Source organism: Gadus morhua, chromosome 15 (genome assembly GCF_902167405.1).
Source record: "Gadus morhua chromosome 15, gadMor3.0, whole genome shotgun sequence".
NCBI classification, from domain to species: domain Eukaryota; kingdom Metazoa; phylum Chordata; class Actinopteri; order Gadiformes; family Gadidae; genus Gadus; species Gadus morhua.
This window is the reverse complement of record NC_044062.1, coordinates 6192659-6214452: the sequence shown is the minus strand read 5'-3', so window position 1 is coordinate 6214452 and position 21794 is coordinate 6192659. Positions and strand designations below refer to the sequence as shown.

The 21794-nt window shown below is 49.1% G+C and overlaps 2 protein-coding genes across 3 annotated transcripts in view; one reads left to right on the top strand and one right to left on the bottom strand.

Annotated features, from left to right (window-relative positions):
* Positions 1–21794, top strand: part of macrod2 (mono-ADP ribosylhydrolase 2) — a gene marked incomplete in the record, with an annotated part of 416799 nt that overhangs the window by 69701 nt on the left and 325304 nt on the right.
* flrt3 (fibronectin leucine rich transmembrane 3) lies at positions 487–11114 on the bottom strand. Of its 2 annotated transcripts, none has more exons than XM_030378884.1 (3): positions 10791–11114; positions 4670–5400; positions 487–3704 (listed from the first exon to the last, which is right to left on the bottom strand). In XM_030378884.1, the coding sequence occupies exon 3, from the start codon at positions 3661–3663 to the stop codon at positions 1711–1713; it is 1953 nt and encodes a 650-aa protein (XP_030234744.1). In that variant the 5' UTR covers positions 3664–3704; positions 4670–5400; positions 10791–11114; the 3' UTR covers positions 487–1710. The 2 variants fall into 2 exon arrangements, with proteins under 2 accessions (XP_030234744.1, XP_030234745.1); XM_030378885.1 differs by having other exon boundaries at positions 10988–11075.

Below are 21794 nucleotides of genomic sequence, written 5' to 3'. Positions count from 1 at the left end.
CCGCCATTTTTCTTTCTCTTTTTATTTTGTTTCCTCTCCGGCCCTTCGGATAAGTCACACATGGCCCCACCGCGCGAAAAAGAACAACAGCAGCCCCGAGCAGATGTTGTTGCTCTGCGAGAGAGTCTCGTGGAGTGGAACGCCGGTGTCTGGAGAACAATGTCACTTCTCCCTTCAGCGTCACACTACATCATGGAAGGACTAGGGCCCGTTCCTGTGTTGTTTTAGGTTCAGGGCGAAGGACTCTGCAGTGAGGGGTCACTGTGAGGACGGGGACATGGCTCTGTTCTGTTTACCTCCAGGCAGTGTGTTTTGGCCTTGACTAATAGAAGAAGAATTAAATAGACCCCATTAAAACATTTTTACTCGAGGAGAGAGAGAGAGTTTTAGAGTTGCATAAAGACAGCAGAAGGATTAATGGTGACTGGTGGTTGAAGTCAAGGAGGCCGCTTTGTCTTTCGTCGACATAAAGAGAAAAACAAGCAGTAATTTTTGTCCACTTTTATTCTGCAATATGACCAATATCTCTCATATTCAAGTGTGTATGAAAAAAGTCACTGGTTTCTTAAAAAGCTAAATACAATAAGCATTGGATCAAGGCACATACAAGACTGGCCAAAGGGCGTACAATGCACTTTGGTTTTCCATTGTAAAGAACAATTAATTTTTAAACTGTGGCAACGTAAAAGTGTGAAATTGTAAATAATAAGAAAAAATAATACTTATAACAAGGAGTCGCTGACACTGTGGTGTTCTAATGAAAGCCAACAAGCTTTTACTTTCTCTGCCCGGGTGTCTTAAGTGACGCATGGTACACGGTACTAAAGAATGTCACCATTGTGGTTTGGCCTTTTGTTTGGCTTGTACAAATAGATAGTGGGGCGGAGTCCTGTGTCAGTCTTTTGACTCTACTTATAATTGAGAAGCAGAGAGAGAGTTTCTTGGGTTGTGGTGTGCTTTATTCACCCTGTGCTGTGGCTCACAGGCCGTTCTGGAACACCACGGTATACCCCACGCGGGTTACCGCGCTGAAACACGTCCGCTTCTTACAATCAGAAAAGGAATACTTCACACACTGGGAAAAAAAAACAGAACGAAAGCACCTCGTCTCTGTGGGTCTTTTCTCCCCAATCCCACTTTAATACTAGATTACCAGAATTAACATTTATTTTGTCTCTGGGGCACAGCTACCGTCTGCAAAGCCTGTAGGTAAGCAGCATGCCCGCTTAGCCTATTACTTGATCAGATGTGCCTTATTTTATGTCATTTCTTTTTTTTTTGCCTTTTTGTTTTACCAACAGTCACAAAGTTAGAATATGACCTGTGCTTATACTACAAGGTTTTCTAAGTCTGATTGTTCAACACAGCAATGAAAACCCACTTTCACAGTTGACAAGTCATCATATCTCAGTAGAACAGAGTTTCTTTTTAGTTGGTCGGTAACCTTAAGCAACGCAAATACAGTACAAATTACTACAAATTCCTAAAATATAGAATTGCAGTTAGTTACAACACTCACTGATGAACCAGTGGCCTGCAATTGGAACGTTCTTCATCTTCATAAAATGTCCTTAAATATAAATTATATGGCAAATGTACAGAACATTGCTTTCTTAGTCTTATAGATCCAGTGTGTTTGTAGAAGTCTTTTCACTCTGTCTTTTCACTCTGTTACGTCACGCACTCGAGTACGAATGTCCACGCGTAATATCATGAGTGGGAGTGATCTGAATCTGGTATTCCACTGTCTCTGTAGCTCCTGTTGTTAATACTGTTATCGCTGTTTGGGCTTTTGTACAAACTCAGGCCGTTGGGCGGGAAGATCGTGTGTATCACAAACTCCTCCTTGGACACAGGCAGGTGGTTTATAGGGATCATTTGAAAGGAAGTCTCCCTTATTTCCAGAATGGAAGTGTCCTTCTTGGTGCCCGCCTCCGCATAGTCGTCCTTCCTCCTACGGCCATGGTTGTAGGTGCAGTTCCTGGAAAAGATGGAGCCGTTCCGGTGGACGTACCAGCACACCAGCGCCAACATAATTATTGCCAAGAGAGCCACAGCCCCTCCAATGATAGCAGCCAAAGGCAGACTGGTATTTTTGTAAGGCTCCTTCTCCTGCTCCCGGTTCAGCGTGGTGGTGGGGTTGTAGGACTTCTGGGAGCCAGTCTCTGTCTCGATGCACACAGGCTTCTCGTCAGACAGGTAAATGTTGCTGGTCTCCATGGGAACCATGCATATCCTATAGGAAGAATCTGGCTCCAGCGCCGTGAGAAGGTACTCTGTTGTCTCCCCCTGCACTATGGTCTCCGTGATGGATCCGAAGGCAGGGCTGTGACCCAGCTTCAGCCAGCTGAGTCGCAGCGCGGTCATGGGCTGCGACACCCTCCAAGAGATGTGCACCGTGTCCACACTGGTCGATTTCACACTGATGGTGATCATCTTCTTGCCCGAGGACGTGGTGGTGCTGTGGTAGTTCCTGCTTATGCCTGGGCCCTTCACCACGGGCCGTTTAGTCACGTATATGGGCCACTGCGGCTGAGAGGGGGGGAAAGTGTTGGAGACCGTGCTCGTCTCGTAGGTCGGGCTGAATTCCGTGTCGGTGCAATCAAACATGTCCGTGGAAAGGTCTTTGATGGCCATGCCCTTGACCTTATCAGGGCCCTGGCACATGAAGCCGCGTACATTCACCTTGGTGGGCAAGGACCGTAGCCAGTCACGCACCCACATCATCCTGCACGTGCACTGCCACGGGTTGTTGCGCAGCAGGAGCTGTGTGAGATTGTCCAAGTCTTCAAACACGCCCTGCGGGAGGCTGCTCAGGTTGTTCCCAGACAAGTCCAGCCGATACAGTTGCCTGAGGAAGGCAAAAGCCCCAGGCGGAACCCGGTTGATGTGATTATCCTGCAGCTGCAACTTCTCCAAACTAGTTCCAGGCAGGTTCGCCGGAGGAGACGTCAGAGAGTTCCTCATGAGCGAGAGCTCAGTCAAATTGATCAGGTTGATGAAAGCCATCTCCCCGATCCCACGGTTGTTCAGCAGGTTACCATCCAGAACCAGCCGCTTCAGGTTGATGAGGTCTTGCAGGGACTGCTCCGAGATGGAGGAGATGCGGTTGTCGTCGAAGCGCAGCTCCTCGATGGTCATGGGCAGGCCTGAAGGGATGGTGCTCAGGTGGTTCCGGGAGAGGAACAGCAACCGGAGGTGGTTGCTGTCCCTGAAAGCGCCCTCCTCGATGCTCACCGCCGACACCGAGTTGTCGTCCAGGTGCAGCTCCTCGATGTAGGGGATCTGGGACAAGGAGGTGTGGGTGATCATCCGAATGTTATTCTCCTGAAGGTGGAGCTCTTTGACGCCCAGCGGAAGGTTAGTTGGGAACTCGTCCAGGTTGTTGCAGTACAGGTAGATCTTCTCCACATTAACCAGCCTCTGAAGCTCTGTGGGAATGCCGGAGCTTTTGATACGGTTGTTCTGCAGAAAGAGTACTGTGGAGTCCAGGGGTAGGCCGAGCGGGATGGAGGTCAGGCCGCGGTCGTTGCAGTAGATGAAGGTGCCATCACAACGGCAGGATAAAGGGCAGGAAGCCGAGGTGACCAGGGGGTTGGCCAGCCCCAGGAGGAGCCCGATGCGGACGAGGAAGAGAACGAAGGACTTGCACTGAGGCACCATCTTGAAGCTGTCTGGTTCGGCGGTCAATCCCTCACGAGAACCTAAAGAGGGAAAGGAAAAGTGTGTTTAATACATGAGACCTTTCAAATGAGAGGCAAAATGCTCCTCTCACAGTTTCACGGTTTGTCTGAGTGGGTTGCCTGCGGATTGCGGATCTATCTAATTTAGTGTGATAATTGTATTTTAACTGAATACTTGCATTATCTAAGTGTGTAGTTGTGTCCTTAAGATATTCTTAACAGGATGTGAGGAGAGGAAAAAGAAAAAAGTGAATTGAACCAGATCCCTGTCCTGTGGCTATTGACCCGAGCTTGCGGGATGTAATAGCAGTCCCAAGTTGTTTTACACATTTCTGTATCTCAAGGCTGCCTTTCATAGCACTGACTTTAAGAGTGAACAAAGTCAGCCTTTGTTGGTGAAGTGTTGTGCAACGCTGTGTTAAATCATCTCCCTTCCCGTTCAAATTCTCAGGTTTTTATCTGGCTTCTGCATAGCTTGGAGAAAAAAAATGCAAAACGATTCTCAGTCGACAGATGAGAAACGAGATGCTATTCTCTCGGAGTAATACGAGCAGCGCGAGCCATCTGAGGAATGTTATGCTTTTCACTCAAACTACTGATTGCGGCAACACACACACAGACTTGGGTGGCAATTTGGCACTTTTATGTTCTGACAAAGAATTGCATTCATTAATCTTTACAATGACTTGGTATTCAAAGGCGCAGTTGTGTTCTGGATTTCCTGTATCTTATCCACACATTTCGTATATTTATTTTAGTAATTCAGTCAGTGCAAAATGGATGCCTTGGAATTAGCAAACAGGGTAGGTGCCAACTGGCTGTCTATTTTCCCTGACTATTGGAGTGTAGTTCCCTATTAATTAGCCTAATGCTGATTTATCGCTTTCATTATGCATTCCTGTCATGACCTCTCTTCCTGCATGTCTCATTAGAAATTATGTTTTGGTCAGTGAAGCGAAAAAAGCAGCACAGCGGCCTATATTTACCGTAACTGACGTTCGAGACGTTGATGGTAAATCCTTTCCGGCCGACAAAATCCAATAAAGATTTTCACCCCAGAATTTGTTCTGATCCTCTTCAAAAGCAAAAAGTTTCTAAGGATGGGGGTTTATCAGGATATCCCGACCAGGTCAATGTTTGCTGAGCTGGATCCTTGTTCAGTCGATGACCTCCACTCTGTTGTCAGGATCTCATGCTTTCAAAGCTTTTACCATGGCAGATAAGCCCAGAGAAAAGGCATCCGCACTCGGGGACAAAAACATGCAATCACAAGAGAATATTAAAATTCCTGATGCTTTCGAAAACCTTTTTTTCGTGTGCGAGGCCTTGTCCCCAATTTAGTTTTTGGGCCGCTTGATATTTGTTCCTCTGTAAACAGGGGTTAGCTGCAGCAAAAGATCCTTTAGCTCCTCGGCCCTAGCAGTCATGGTGAGTGGACACAAAGCTGGGCTGAACCATGCCGGCGTCCTGTGCCACAGGCCTCAGTCCAGGCCTGTTTGGCTTGTTATACTCCAGGTCTTCTGGCTAAAGCACAATCCTCTTCTGCCTCCTTGAGCCCGTCGAAACAGTAATCCAGTGGCCCGGGTCCCTGTCCTTGAAGCAGGCAGCCTATGTCAACAGGGCCGGGGTTAGTTGTCCTCTTTGGCACAGTCCCACTCACAAATCCATAGCTTGGCTGTTATTTTCTCACTTCCATCCCCACAGTTTGGTTAGACCCCTGAAAGAAACACAAGAGAAGCAGACGTTAAGAATTAATTCCCAGCTATAACAATTTTTTACATTAAAATCCAGGTCATTTGTTGATAAGTTCTCTCATCATTTATGTGCGGATTTCAGTCATTTCCTTTTTTAATATAACATTTGAATCCTCGTGTGGATTGAGTGTTATTTTTAAGGGTGCAGAGCTCCGAAACCTAATTACGTTTACATACACCTTGGGATCTCCTCATTTGCCAAAATATCCCAGTTTGAATGCCATGTTCAAATGTGTAATGTGCTGCATAATTCAACCCTGCTTATCTAACATTTTGAGCACAAAAATAGACGATTTCCTCTCAGCTAACTTGTGCTTGCTGACCTTCTCCCACCCCTGGGCCTGGAAGAAGGCCATTGTTCTCTATGGTTCTGCAAGGGTCACTTATGCATATGAAAGGCCAGAGTTTTCCAGACCTCGATGCAACGGGTTTGGGCGGAATCCTATATGCAGTGGCATGCTGTTCCTGAGATCGCTTGTTTTCTGTTAAGTAACAATCAGTTTTAAAATAAGCTTTGTCTCTCCCTGACGAATCACAACCCAGGGCCAATGCGATTGTCACCGTCGTAGCTTCCTCAAACCCGATGCACAACCCTCAATATCCACTGCGATAGAAGCAATCCAAGTTCTGAATCCACTCAATACATTTCAGGAACGAATTATATTGCGCATTGTCTGTTTAGTTTATGTGATTATCATCAAAATGGGACTTCTGTGACTACCACTCTCATTTTTATATATAGTTCACTTGCCCAAAGAAAACAGCAGGTTTCCTCTGGCAACACAATGGCTGGTGTCCTTACATATAACCTCCACGCTGCGTGGCAGACTGCCGCTATGGATCCCAATACACTTAGGAGGTAAACGATGGACAACATGGCCAGCCATTCAAAATGGAGCCAATGACAAGGAGAAGATTAGGACATTGAGGACCTTGTAACTCTTTTACAACATCACCCTTCCCTTTCTCCTCCATTTAAACATGTGCCGTCCAGCCAGTATTGCATTAATAGTGGATTAGAGTCAGGGGAATAAAAAAAAAACTAAACAGATATGACCTCTGTCGGACTGTGGGGATAACAGGAGTCCTTCAAGGCGAAGGTTAAAATCAATGTTATAAAATAACAGTGAGAGAGAGAAAATAACTTAAATCCGGAAATCACTCCAACTATTTACCTTTAAATATTTCCTTTCACGTCCACTTTGTCCATTTTGGTTAAGTTGAATCACCTCTAAACACATTTAGCACATTGTGCAGTTCTGTTTTGAATGCTTAAATTCTCCATAAAAGTATAGTAAATGTCCACACAATGAAGGAACCCAGACGACCTAACTGCCACGTGGAATAATGCATCTCATGGGCTACAACACGGGTCACTTTACTGCAATGACATTGGCTTACAATCACCAAATAATTAATATGCATTCTTGCCGTCCTTTCCTCCCCTGTGACACTAACCTTAACAGACGCTTGAATTTAATTTAAAGGCCTGTCAATGTGATGATGTTCTGCGGTAACATCAAGTCATAGCCGACAATAGTGTGTGGGCGAATTAGCTTAGGTGTTTTTCTAATAACCAATTCCATCAGGCTTGTTTTTGCTCCACACTCATCAGATTACAGCAGAGGACAGAACAGGCCCCTTGCTCCCGATGTAAACGCCTGAACAAAGCACATTTGAACAATGTCATGTGTAATGATGCGATTCAAAAAGCACATTATTTTGGTTATATTTTCTACTTTTGACAGCATTAGACATGATGTGCATTCATACTGTGTACACACACACGCAAGTAACGTAGGCTCCCACACACTCAGTTTCCTATAGAAAAGAGCAGTTGAGATAGTGTTTTGCTGATGGACATCTTTCTCCATCGTACTAACAGGGTTCTCCAGTTTCCAGGAGCTTTCCTGTGTATTAGAAATGGCCTCTACTGAATTTAATGTGAACTGGCAAATTTAAATTGAGCGTCCTCGAAAAAGTGTTGATGTGTGTGTGTGTGTGTGTGTGTGTGTGTACAGCTAGTCGCTTGGTACCTTTTAAGTGGGGAGTGTGCAGCAAACACAAAGCCAGATAGCGATAGCCATTGTGAGCTCAACGCGCTCAGATGCACTGCATGTGAGGCTGACATAACGAGGCCTGATCTCATGTGCCCCCTAGCCACGAACGGAGAAAGATATGCTTAGGGGAAAAAGCACAGCAAAATAAATGAATTCATGCGTGCCTGTCAAAGAAATGCTTTGGAGCTGAATAGCTTTTAGTCTCATAAGGTAAAGGATACTATTACATGTATTATATTCACTGGGAAGAAGAAGAAAGGCATAATTCAGGGATTTCTGCATTTAATTTGAAACATGGCTGCTTGATGTATTTGCTCTGTGGATTTTGTTATTATAGGATTCTGGCATATGTCCCCGTTTTACATTTGTCATGCCTATAGTGTTGCTGAACCACTCTCCCTAAATCAGTAGGGATTTGGGTAAACACGGCATTATGAAACACGGTTCCACCATCTAGTGTCACCATTGTGTTTTCAGGCCCGTCGTCTGTCTCCTAAACTCCCTAGATGCAGCCGGCCACCACACATGAATCGAAATGACATCGGTCGGCAATTCATGTTTCCATTTCCGGTGCGGTCACTCTCACACGACGTGCCCTCTGCAACATCTGCATCACACCTCACCTCATCACCTACATCTGTCACAACAACTTGGCCTGTGTCAAGCCAGTCCGAGCACGGCCCCCAAAAACCCCCCCACACCGAGACACAATGGATCATTCATGCTCTGAATACACAGGCCGGGCCGGCCGCACGCGGGACAACAGCCGTCGACCAACACATCTCTATCGGCCCACTCATCTCGCTCGAGTTTTAGTTGTGTCACATTGTGTCAGGTGAGACCCCCCCACCCCCCTCTCTCAGCCCCTGCTGCTGCCTTTGGAGGGGCTGGGCAGACGATACTCCGAACGGGGCCATTAGCTGTGGAGGGGAGCTGGCAGACAGACAGGGGGGGCTCTCCATTGTAAATGGGCTGAAAGGATGGATCTGTGGCAGCTGCAATGGTTTTCTCCCCACATGGGGGTGGTAGGCACTGCAAGAAGAGACGTGTGTGTACACTCTACACAAGCGACTGGTAGTGGGATTACCAGCCGAGACCCCTGTTAGGCTTCAAGGCAGATGAAGAAATGCCCCCCAAAAATGATAATGGTTGAGTTAGCCTTTTATGCTGGGCCGTAGAGCTTTTACTTTTATGTTTTGAGTTGCATTGCCTTCAAATGCGCACAGTGTTTTAGTGCTTTAGGGCCAACAGTAAACGATGGATCATTATTTTTTCTTTTAGGCTATGCAATAAACTGAATGTATAAACCATAACATATTTGAAATATAATGTATTACATGTTGAATATCATTTTTATTTAAACAAGGCCTACTACCAAAACGAGATGTGTATTGCCATGCTCCTGGCTTACAACAAAGGCAAACTAAAAGGATAATGCAAATTAAAGCAAACCATTGACACTGAGGTTTTAATTTCTATGACAATCTCTTGTGTCCTCGGTGGTTCTTAATCCCGAATGCAAATAAATGCTCGTTGAAAGCGGTTGACTGGGGACCAGCGCCTTGGGCCTTGCCCAGCGAGGACAACCGATGGTGTCCTTATGTCTACCACGTTGAACGGGAAATGTGTTTATTTAGTCTCTGAACTGATTCACAGGGCAGGTCAATGCGTGTTTTTTGATTTGAACAATTGCTTAGTGTTTTAGGAACTGTTGTTAAAAAAAACGTACTAGCGTTGTCAAATTAATTAGTTAATTAATGCAACCATTGTAGACGCACAGTACTACGTGAAGGATAGGGCCCATACACTGGACTGCAGAATACTGCAAATCAGCCGGATGAAAGATAAATAACCGTCTCACTGGCAGAAATTATTCCAAGCTGCGTAGGATTTTAATTGACTTGCAACATACACTGAGATGACGAGTGGTAAAGCTGATGCCTGTTTAATCCGCTGAAGTAAACCCCGATTGTAAATATAGGAATATGCGGTCGAAGTGGCGTGGTGTATGATTATCTCATTACCATCCACTGGTTTAATGATGTTGTATGCAGACCGGTGTGGTATGGCCCGGTTGATTTAACGCCTGTGCTGTAACTCGTGGATCACTGGGTTAGTTAGGGCCTATTGCTAATCGCCTGACAGGCGAAGCTGGTGCATTGGACTCTCCTACAGCAGGCAAAGGAGCTCATGTGAGGGGCGATGCAGTGTCGCCAAACCGCTTAACAAGACTTTGGACTGCGCCACACTCTGGGCCGATGTGATCCACGCTGTGAGGGGCTGTCAGACAAGACGCGCACCCTATATCTCAGTAATGAGGACCAAATGGAAACGGGGCAGGGATAAAACAAAACTCAAAACTGGTGATACAGGAAAAAACAAAACGCAAAACTGAATCAACTCGCGTCGTTGGTTTAGTATGGGGGAGACGAACGCCCATCGACTTCGTCGCGACGCAGTGAGGGCACCGTGGTGCCGCCGCTGCGCTCCGTGCCCAACGCGCCTCCGCCAGATCAGCTTGACCGCGCAGTCCTTTTAATGACAAGGACACGGCACATATCCCCGAATGTATTACACCTGTCAATATCCTCAACTACTTTTCCTTCTTCTGCTGTTGTATGAATTAAGTGCTCGGTTGTGCCCCCCCCCCCCCCCCCTCCCCGAAAAAGGCTAGCAAGATATCCAGATCCACGTTGCGTTATGTCTTTTTTGTTGTGTTAATATGCCTCGGGCCAAAACAGCGGGCTTTCGTGTTAGTGGGAGTGATAGCCAGGGAACGTGTAGGCTAACAACACCGAATGTGTTTGATGAGTAGGCTGGGGGGAGGGGGGGAGGGATAGAGCTGGATCCGATCGAATGTCTGGGTCCCCGGCTTCCCGGAGGAAGATGGACCCAGCAGCCCCGGAGTGAGAAAGACCCGACAGGGGGAGATGAAAGACGAACCATCGGCTCCAGCTCGTCTCTGATCCCGGATCAGGAGCGGATCACCACGCTGCGCATCGCTCTTTCTGACGTGCACCGCTAAGATGGGCATTCTGCAGAAAAGACGCACACTTTGGGTTTGATTTTCTTTCTTTTTTACTTTCGCTAAAGGAGGAGACTCTACTTAAACGTGATCAAGGGAGATCATTCGCGACACCTCCGCGGAAAAAGGAGGACCGATGATTTGACATAATCTACCCCATTCCCAGTGTGGTGATTTCTTTTTTTCGTCCTTTTTCAAAGTAAACCCCTCCAAAAAAGAAGATCGACGAATAGTCCAAATCATGACAAGCCAAGCCAAAAACACTTACCTCTACAATCAACCCCAAAACTGGTATCCGCTTAAAATAGCTTTTAGGGCAACACAAAAATAAAACACTAGTAAATGAAATAATCCAATCCAGGTTATTGGGGTTTAAATTCAGATCCAGACAGCCCAATTCAGGAGCTACCTCTGATGTAAGTTCTCGTTGGTATATTTAATAATGCTTACGCATTTTATACACACATTCTAGGAGTTGTGCAGAACACGACGAACGGCTGGAGCGCGGATCCGCTAAGGAGTCCTCAATACAAATGTGGAGTTGTAACTGCTTCTAGGTCTGCTTCACTACAGCACTGATGTCATCTGGAGGCGGGGCCTCCGCTTGCTCTACCCTGCTCTCTCTCTCTCTCTCTCTCTCTCTCTCTCTCTCTCTCTCTCTCTCTCTCTCTCTCTCTCTCTCTCTCTCTCTCTCTCTCTCTCTCTCTCTCTCTCTGTCTCTGTCTCTCTCTGTTTCTCCTCAAACTCTCTCTCTCTCTCTCTCTCTCTCTCTCTCTCTCTCTCTCTCTCTCTCTCTCTCTCTCTCTCTCTCTCTCTCTCTCTCTCTCTCTCTCTCTCTCTCTCTCTCCCCGACTCTTTCTATCTCTCTCTCACACACTCCTCTCTCTCACTCCTCTCTCTCGGTCTCTTTATATCTCACTCGTCTCTCTACCTCTCACCCCTCTCCCCGACTCGTTCTATCTCTCTCCCTTACACCTCTCTCTCACTCCTCTCTCTCGGTCTCTCTTTATATCTCTCGTCTCTCTATCTCTCACCCCTCTCCCCGACTCTTTCTATCTCTCTAGCTCTCACCCCTCTCTTAGACTCTATCTATCTCTTTCCTCTCCCCGTCTATTTCAATATCTATATATCGCTCTCTCCTCTCCCCGTCTCTTTCTATCTCTCTATCTCTCACTCCTCTCCCCGACTCTTTCTATTTTCTCTCCACTCTCCTCTTTCTATCGCCTGACACAGTCTCTTCATTTCAGCGGTAGAGGCGCGCATGAGACGCTGCAGTGTTGTATGTCCCCGCTAGGGGGAGTTGGAGAAAGGCTCGATTTTAATTCATTTCAGATATTTGGTGTAAAGAGAAGTGAACGGTGGAAAGGAAACTCCTGACATTCGATATCAACAATCTATTGTGTTTAAGCGGTTTTGTGGAGAAAGACGCGAAGCACGGCCATTTTTTCTTTTTGTGGATCTTTGTGTGTGGCTATATCTGAACTATTTGAGTCATTATTGCCACATCTAAAAAAAAGAAAACATCCAAAGTATGATTCACAGTGTTTACTAGGATAGAAAGAGATGCGTAACCTTGTTTGCATATATCTTTTGAAATGTTTTGACATGCTTTATAATAATACATTGTACTGTGGAAGACTTACGAATGACTAATCAGAGTCAGATGAACTGAAACACTTTTTTCTGTATACACAACCAGTCACACACCCAAACAAGCTTTCAATCCCAGACCCACTATTGTGCGTTGTTGCTCATCCCTGTCTGTACAGGCAAACGGTTACACACAGCACTTTCACATGACATCCTTATCGTCCAGCATCTCCACCTTTCTGACACAACATCACCTGTATCGAGGCGACCTCTGACCTCTCTCGCTGTGCCCTAAGTGTCCCTGCTTCTATTCACTGTCCAATTCCTAGCCTGAATGGTTCCTTGGGATGGATGGGGTGTGTGTGTGTGTGTGTGTGTGCGTGTGTGAGTCTGTGTCGTTGTCTGTGTGTGTACATGCTCGCGTGTGTGCATGCTCGTGTGTGTGTGTGTGTGTGTGTGGTGGGGGGGGGGGGGGGGGGGGGTTCTCTCCTGGTCCCCACCCGGTCGAGTGATGACTCACCCAGCTATGTGTGAGCAGCAGTAGCAGCAGCAGCGGTAGAAGTAGCAGCTGACCCCAACAGCACTGCTGTCCCCCCGCGCCACCACCTCTCTGCCCCTTCCCGGTCCAACCCGTGGAAGGCCCAGGAGGTAGCACTCAGGGCTGCACCGAAGATGTTTTTCCACGGACCTACTTGCACATATTGCACATATTTTCCCACACACTTGCACTGTCACAGGTTGACACACACACACACATTGACACACACACACACACACACACACATTGACGCACACATGTACGTGAGCACGCACACACATGCGACCACACACATGCGACCACACACAGACACACACACACACACACACGCACACATTCACGCACGCACACACAAAGCTCTGCTATTTCCAGCCGACTGTCCTAGACCTGAAGTTCCCTGGCTCTCATGTTCAAATGGAGTTTATTATTCTTTCTTTTTCTAGCAAAGTTGACGCTGATCCAGTCTCGGCAGCCAATCGCATTCCGTTCGATAACAGAAAGTACAGCGCCTATTCATGGCCGGGCCCTTACCTGTACAAGTTGGTAATAAGGGAGAGGTATATTCTGGTGTGCGGCATGGTTGGCTTAAAGTTAGCCGGGAGCTAGCTACAGTAACTACGTGGAGCCGAGCCGAGAACAGCTAAGCTCATCTTTTCTCATTAGTACTAATGAAAAAAAAAAAAAAGTTCCATCCTTTATCCCGACTTATTTAAGATCCGCATTATTTCTTTTCTCATTCCACCTACCAGCAGTTGTAAGGTTCTGCTTCGGGCGTTTATAATGACTTCTCCCCGGGAGTGAAGGCGGTGCTGCTCAGTGCGTGCCGTGGTGTGAGGACAGAACGTGTAACACGCCGAACGCGGGGCCTTGTTCCCCCCCCCATTGTCAGCACATTTCTGTTAATCGAATCCAACAGAAATGGATCGACCTGGCATATAATTGAATAGATATTGAATCCTACAGAATAAAGATTATATCTATCCATCCATCCAAAGGGTTCCTTAAAGCACTTTTTTCAAAAGTCAATTTCTCTGGTCAAAGCCGGTACTGTTTGATACGTCTGAATCGCCTGAATCAACGAGGGCTGCCGGCTTGCAGGTGTGTCCACTCAGCACATTGTGGCAGGTGTGGCGTGTGGCCTGCGTGTGTGCGTATCTGTGTGTGAGGGGAGGCCGGGTGGATGTGCGGCGAGGTGAGAAGAGGTCAGTCCCCTACATCCTGACTGACCCCCCCCATCCTCTCTAGGGGGAGTGCCCGGGACCCCACGGTTGACCCCAACACTGGCTCCTCTTCTGCCTAAATCCACCACTGACATCTGTCAGCGCCATGCCAATGGACCCTCTCTCTCTCTCTCTCTCTCTCTCTCTCTCTCTCTCTCTCTCTCTCTCTCTCTCTCTCTCTCTCTCTCTCTCTCTCTCTCTCTCTGTCTCTCTCTCTCTCTCTCTCTCTCTCTCTCTCTCTCTGTCTCTCTCTAACTCTCTCTTTATCTCTACTTCTCGCTGTCTCTCTCTCTATACCTTCCTCTCTCTGTACCTCTTTTTTTATCTCTGACTCTCCATCTCTACTTCTCTCTCTCTCTCTGTCTCTGTCTCCGTCTCTCGCTCTCTGTCCCTCTCTTTTTATCTCTACCTCTCCATCTCTTCTTCTCTCTCTCTTTCCCTCCCTCTTTCTCCATCACTCTCTCTCTCTCTCCCCCCTCTCTCTCTCTCTCTCTCTCTCTCTCTCTCTCTCTCTCTCTCTCTCTCTCTCTCTCTCTCTCTCTCTCTCTCTCTCTTCCCCCCCCTCTCACTCCCTCTACCCAGACACACAAAGGGCCAGCCTGCTGGCGGTGCGCGGTGTCCGGTTACTGTTATCCCAAAGTCCAGCGAGGGGAAGTCTCGCTCGGCCCGGTCCCTGCCTTTGTTCACTGACACAGATGCTCCCCTTCTCTCTCTCCCACCGATCCCTCCAGGACGCCATCTTACCTTATCTGAAGCCTCATCTCAAAGTGTGTTTTGACAAGAGACGAGTTGCCTACTGATGACCCCGTCTCTGTCGACGCGGGGGGGGGGGGGGAACGGGGACAGGGGAGGGGGACATAGCTAAGTTTATTAAAGCACTTCATTCTGCCAAGTGGCCGCTTGAGTCCCCTCTGACCACACTGTTGATAACCCCAACAACAGCCCAAGTGTTTCCGCGGCCCGCTGCTGCCGCGTGTGTAAACGTGTGGCCTCGATCAGGGTGTGTTATTGGATCGGTGATGGCTGTTCAACCGGGCGATGGAGTCGATCACTGCTGCTGCTGCTGCTGCTGTTGTTGTTGTTGTTGTTGTGGTGGTGGTATCTGCTGGTGCTGGTGCTGCATTGTGTGTGGATAGATTGGCTCTGCAGTCACACGGCTATCGGCACGCCACGGGTTGCCCCACTTTCTCAACTCGCGACCCAAGGCGAGAACCCCGTCCTGATCACGTCTCCATGGTGATTTCCCAAATCTTTCGGTCCGTCTTCCGAAATGGTGTCTGTCAGCCGAGCTTATGAAAGAATCAGACATTGTGGGAGAATACGACAGAGGAGGGGGGGGAGGGAGGGGGAGGGAGCCGACTCCCCTCCCTCCCCCCCCCCCTCCCTCCCGTCATGTGTGCACGTCTCTCTCCCGGCGCCCACGACCGGAATCCATTATGGACGGACCTTCACCGGAAGGTTCTTGAGGGGGCCAGGCCAAATTAAGGGGAACATGCAGGAGAGGCTCCTGCCAAAAAAGGACCGCTTTGTTTTTCCATTTACCGTCTGCCTCATCTGCATATTCATCCACTGGAGGCAATCAGCGGCAATCTCTGCCGCGAGCCCTTTCATCCTTCCCTCTGTCATCCTGACGGGCAGCTTTTTACCATCACAACAGTTTAGCCGCGACGCGGCGGGCTGAGAGGCGCGGGGGCCCGTCGAAAGTAGCCCCCACGTCTATTTGCGGTGGTTTTCGGGGGGATGTGCACGGAAAGCGATTGAAGACGGACAAATGGTGGCGGTTTGGCGCGCCGCAATGGAGATTTATGCAAAACCGTATTATTTTTAAATTTGTTTAGCGTTCGCACGTTAAGGGCGGCGGAAGGACAATCTTGGGCTTATCGTATATCAAGTACGCCCGGGGACTCACGTGATTGTTGAGGGTGGGGTGGTGGTGGTTTTGGGGGGGGGGGGGTTGTGGAACTGGGTTGCTAACACGGGTTGGTATGTGGCAGCAGAGACAGGACCCTGTCACGAGCTGCTCGGTTAATTGCCGTCGTTGCGTTCGCCGCGCGTCTCCCCGCTTTTCTGATGCATATCCCAGATGTTAAGGAACGGGCATTCCTGTTGTCCTCCTGGGAGCGGGACGCGCCGGGGAACAGGGAGAACAGGGAGCAGAGGGAGAAGAGAGGGGGAGCCAGCAGCAACAACAGCAGCAGCTAAACAGGGGACCGGCATCCCTGCTGCTTCGGCCCTCCCAGGGGCCATTTATGCTGCGTGTTTGTGGAGGGGGGGGGGGGGGGGGGGGGGGGGGGGGGGGGAGGGGGAGGGGGGGGAGAGAGAGAGAGAGAGAGAGGTGGGGGGGGGGGGGGATTGGGAAGGGGGGGTGACAAGCCATGCAGGAAAAAGGCTCCATCGGCAGTTTTTTTTTCTCCCCTTTTGTTTTCTTGGTTTGTTTTTCTTGGGTGCCTCTAGTGAGGGGGGACTTGGGGATGAGAGAGCCCCAGGGGGCGGGGTTGGGGGGTGAGGAGTGAGGGGGGGTTGTTGCCGGGGGATGTCCACAGGGGAGGGAGGAGGGGTCAGGGCTGACTTGTCAACCTCTGGACCCCCCAAGGGTAAATGACCCCCACAACAATGGCCTCTGATCAGATTAGATAGAGCACTCTTACCCCTTAGGCCAATCAAGACAATGGGGCGACATAAAAAGATAGAATTACCATACAGTGATTTCATTGAAGCCCAGCAGAATACATCGCCGATGTAGCTAATTGAGGCCTGTCCCTCTCTTCCTTTGTTACCGGTGTACTGTTTCACCACTAAATCTGTAATTGGGGCCACTCGGGTTCTTCTGCCCCTTTTGGTTCGAATAGTAGCGTTGCGTTGTCTACAATGGTTTCTATGATGCTCGGTGGAGCACATGGCAAAGTAAAAGCAAACACAGAATACAAATCCCCCTAGTTTGTTTTTAGGCTTTTTCCGCTCTTCGACTAAACACAGTCGACGCTGCCGCTAAATTAGGCTGATTCCGGCCCCTTCAGCCTTCAGCCCGTTGAGATGAGTGCAGGACAAGGCTGAAGTTGTAGCGTTCGTTTCAACGGCCCTTGGAGTGGGACCCCATGGCTATCTGGGGAAACACAGCAAATCTCTGCTCCTTTAGATAAGATAAGACGCTTTTGCGCAAGGCCACGTCCTCAATGGCCCTTGTGAGTGGAGAGGAGAGCCAAAACAGGAAGTAGACAAGATATTATTGGTCCTAGAACATCAAGGGAGGTGGGCTGCCATCGCCCAGCCCAACCCCCCACCTCTCATCAAAGAGTTCACTTATCTGTGACACACGCGAGCGAGTGCTCTGTGATTTTCGCTTTGTTCTGATGACTTTGTTTACTCTCGCACGTCATTCTCGAACGCACACAAATGCACGATATTTTCGGGGCACTTTTGTTCTTTTTCGTTTATTTATTTATCGACTTTGCTTATTTATCGGGAACCCGCCATGTTTCAGCCAAGGAATGTACACAACACAAAAGTGTCTCTCTCTCTCTCTGGCGCTCTCTCTCTCTCTCTCTCTCTCTCTCTCTCTCTCTCTCTCTCTCTCTCTGCTCTCTCTCTCTGCTCTCTCTCTCTCTCTCTCTCTATCTCTGCTCTCTCTCTCCTCTCTCTCTCTCTATCTCTGCTCTCTCTCTCTCTCTCTCTCTCTCTGGCTCTCTCTCTCTCTCTCTCTCTCTCTCTCTCTCTGTCTCTCTCTCTCTCTCTCTCTCTCTCTCTCTGCTCTCTCTCTCTCTCTCTCTCTCTCTCTCTCTCTCTCTCTCTCTCTGCTCTCTCTCTCTGGCTCTCTCTCTCTGGCTCTCTCTCTCTCTCTCTCTCTCTCTCTCTGGCTCTCTCTCTGGCTCTCTCTCTCTCTCTCTCTCTGGCTCTCTCTCTCTCTCTCTGGCTCTGTCTCTCTGGAGCATTTCAACCTTCTGAAAGATTAACAGGGCTGCTCTTTAATAGCTATTCCACATGTTTCCTCCGCTCTTTAAGAAATAAATATAACGTAGACAGGGTTTGTATGAACAAATCAAGTTAACAAATGAATTCAATGTAAATTGACTACAGCCTTTGACCTAACACATCCGCCATGTCTTTCAATGCAAATGGCACTGCAAACCCAGCCGTGCTTTGCTTATTCCAGTGTGTGACGTGTCGGAGCGTAAGAACTAATAATTAGGTGGAGAGACCGCGACGTCCCCTGAGTGCCGCTAGACCATTGAGGCGGAGGTGTTCTGGTGGCGTGACCTCGCAACAGCCTCAGAGCCCACTACCACAAAGAGTCTCGCCTCCTCGCGTCGGTGCCACTCATCCCAAGCACCTCGCGTATTGAAGCCCCCCCCCCCCCCCCCCCCCCGCCCCGCACCCCCCCCCCCCCCCCCCCCCCCCCCCCCCCCCCCCCCCCCCCCAGCAGGGAGCCCGGTTCAAAGGGGGGAACCTGTAGCACGGGCCGCTGGGAAAATGAAAAGGCAAGTTGAGATGTTTATGATCTCCCCTGAAAGCAGACGCCTCCAGACAGACCCCAACCCCCTCCCCCGCAACGATTAATGCGAGAGAGTGAGTGACTGGGGGGTGGGGGGGGGGGGGGGGGGGGGGGGGGGGGGGGGGTGCTTGCGGTCGGGCTGTGGATGACATCGGTTGGACCTGAGAGGTAACTGGAGTAGAGCTCTTTTTTTTTATCCCACTTTGTGGACCTGAGTGTTTTTTTTCTTGTAGTTGACCCTCAACAGGAGGGTTGAGTTGAGTGTGTGTGTGTGTGTGTCTGTCAGTGTGTGTGTATGTGTGTGTGTGTCCCTGTGTCTGTGTGTGTCCCTGTGTGTGCCTGTCTGTGTTAGCTTGTGTGTGTGTCCGTGTGTGAGGGCCGTGCTGATTGATTAGGTGCTTGACCATCCGCTTGGATGGAGTGTTTATATTGTGCGTGCAACAGTGCCGTATTACACACTCCTCTTTCACATGTGCATAAAATAGTCGTGAACATTTCGCACGTGTTTGCTTTTCGGTCCATTTCACTCACTTTGGAATCGTAAAACCCGCCCGCCTGTCTCCGCTCTGAGCCGCGGTTTTGCATAGCTATGGCACTTTAATTTTTTCCCGGATAGATCCTATTTGCATGCACGTTGGAACATGTCTGAATGCATTTTCATTCCTCACAATATTTCAAAGTGTGCGTTCATGTCTTGACAGGGGGAGAGAGAGAGAGAGAGAGAGAGAGAGAGAGAGAGAGAGAGAGAGAGAGAGAGAGAGAGAGAGAGAGAGAGAGAGAGAGAGAGAGAGAGAGAGAGAGAGAGAGAGAGAGAGAGAGAGCCACAGAGAGAGAGCCAGAGAGAGAGAGCCAGAGAGAGAGAGAGATTGATTCTTGATTCTGCATCTGAAGGTAGGTGAGGATCTGTGCTTGGAAGCATCATTCCTAAGATCCCGTTCTTTCCGAGGTGAAATCCTGTCTACTGCCTTCCCTTTGAACGAACAATAAAGAGAAACCTGTGACATTTCACAGGCCGCTAAGAGCTTCTGCAGCCTTCAAATGGCTCGGAGAGAATAGAGGGAGGATGTTCACATAGTAACAGTTAACAAAAAAATTAATGCTTCGAAAGAAGACATTACAATTCACAGGGGTGTAGTAGTGACAGACAATCGTCGATCACCGAGGTAACGGAGGTGAGTGGTTATGCAAATCAAAGCAGAATTGAGTGTACCTGATTGGCCCGATGCTAATGCTGCTTGATGTGCAAACGCCGGTGGCTTGTAATGGAAATAGGGCCTGTTATTGTTAGACAGCTTGTCTGTTGACTTGAAATGTGGTGGTGCTGACATGCATGGGGTCTGCACACACTATTACAGTAGCCTCTGTGGAAATGACATACTTTACAAAGCAAAGGCCACACTCAATGCAACGCTGAAAAGGCCAGCACTTCCTCCTCTTCTCTGGCTGTGCTCGTTCTGTGTCCTCACCGAGAATATGCCTTTCTGCTAGTACTTCACCGCCCCCGCCCCCGCCCCCACCAATCCAGAGATTTGCGTCATGTAAGGCCACGGATTTGAGGAGGCCTTTGAACACCGCGCCTCAGTTGTACGGCTGACTTTTCAGAGTTTCAAGTCAAGCCATGAATCCGAGCAGAGTACATTAATGGGTGCGTGTGCGTGTGTGTGTGTGTGTGTGTGTGTGTGTGTTGTGTGTGTGTGTGTGTGTGTGTGTGTGTGTGTGTGTGTGTGTGTGTGTGTGTGTGTGTGTGTGTGTGTGTGTGTGCATGTGACTGTGTGTGCATGCATGTGACTGTGTGTGCATGTGGGGAATGTCTTTGTGTGTGTGCAAGTGTGTGCGTGTGCTCGCGTGTGTATATATATGTGTATGTGAATGTTTTTGTGTTTGCTTCAGTGTGTGTGTGTGCGTGCACGTGAGTGTGTGTCCGTGCACGCCCAGCAGCCACCCCCAGATCTCCCAGGATAGGGAAGCCCCCACGGGAAGCCTCATTTAACCCCTTAGGATTAGTCCTCATGCCTGCTTTAGCTTTGGCAATAGGGGTTGGGGGCGGGGGGGGGGGGGGGGGGGGGGGGGGGAACGAAAGTCCCAGTACACTGAGTCAATAGGGATTCAGACCTAGAGCTCCTGGCTTCCCCCAAAGGAAGGGGTGGTAGCTGGGTTAGGGAAGGAGGGCGGGGGGGGGGGGGGGGGGTGAGGAGGGTATGAGGGGAAGGAGTTGCAGAGGAACTCCAGCTTAACTAACCCCCCCCCCCCCCCCCCCTCCCGCTATCTCTACCACAGCACATTACCATCGAACAAACACCAAGGTATGCTGCGTTTAAATGAATAGCGCTGGAGCGTGCTATACCTTTTATGCTAGGGGAAAAACAACAACAATGTCAACAACAAAAAAAAACCTGACCTGGCAGTGTTTCTTTATGAGCTTGTTTTCCTCTCACTGCTCACTCTCTCTCCCTCTCACTCTCTCTCTCTCTCTCTCTCTCTCTCTCACTCACTCTCTCTCTCTCTCTCTCTCTCTCTCTCTCTCTCTCTAACTCTCACTCTCTCTCTCTGCTCTCTCTCTCTCTCTCTCTCTCTCTCTCTCTCTCCAACCGTTCAGTTCCATTGAATTCAAAAGAGCTTTATTGGCATGGGAGACACACAAACCAACAGCATTATTCATCCCCTGCCAAAGCAGGTGCGCACTAAAGGATAAATAATCAACAGTGTAAAAATGGCGTGGTTGAAAGGGTGTGCGTGAAAATGCGAGTCAAACTCGGCTCCACATTTTGGTTCACAGGGGTGTGTCTGTGTGTGTGTGCGTGTGTGTGTGTGTGTGTTTGTGTTGCGTCGGTCGGTTGGTCTTTTTGTAATTACGACAGGTAAAAAGTACGAGTTCCTGAGTGTAGAAAGGGTTTGCTTTCTAACCGAGCCTTGCCTTGGAACCTCTGCGTTGGCTTTGTACCCTGGCGGCTGCCAACCGCTCTCACATGATCAAAGAGTGTTTAAGAAGTTTCTTCTCGGATCAATGTATGTTTTCATTGCCAAATGTACCGGCGGGATTTCTCCTAGCCTTCTTCCGTGTGGTTTTGGTCGGATCAGGCTGCACTTGTGAAGCCCTCTCTCTCCTTCTCTCTGTTCCTGTCCTTTTCCGTCGGTCTGTCGGTCTGTCGGTCTGTCTGTCTGTCTGTCTGTCGGCCTGTCGGCCTGTCGGTCTGTCGGTCTGTCGGATGTGTGTCTTTGCACATCACTCTGTACCCAATCGGAGGGCCTTGTTGTCTTAGCGTTCGACCATGTCCTGAAGAGGGGGCCGCGGGGGGGGGGGGGGGGGTGTAAGAGAGGTTAGAGCGTGAGGTGAGGAGAGACGGGAGTGGAGGTCCGGTGCGGCGGCGCAGTAGGACTTGGCCTCTCTCCCAGCGGTCCCCCCCCGGGTCCGAGCTCTGTGTGTTGACTCAAGTT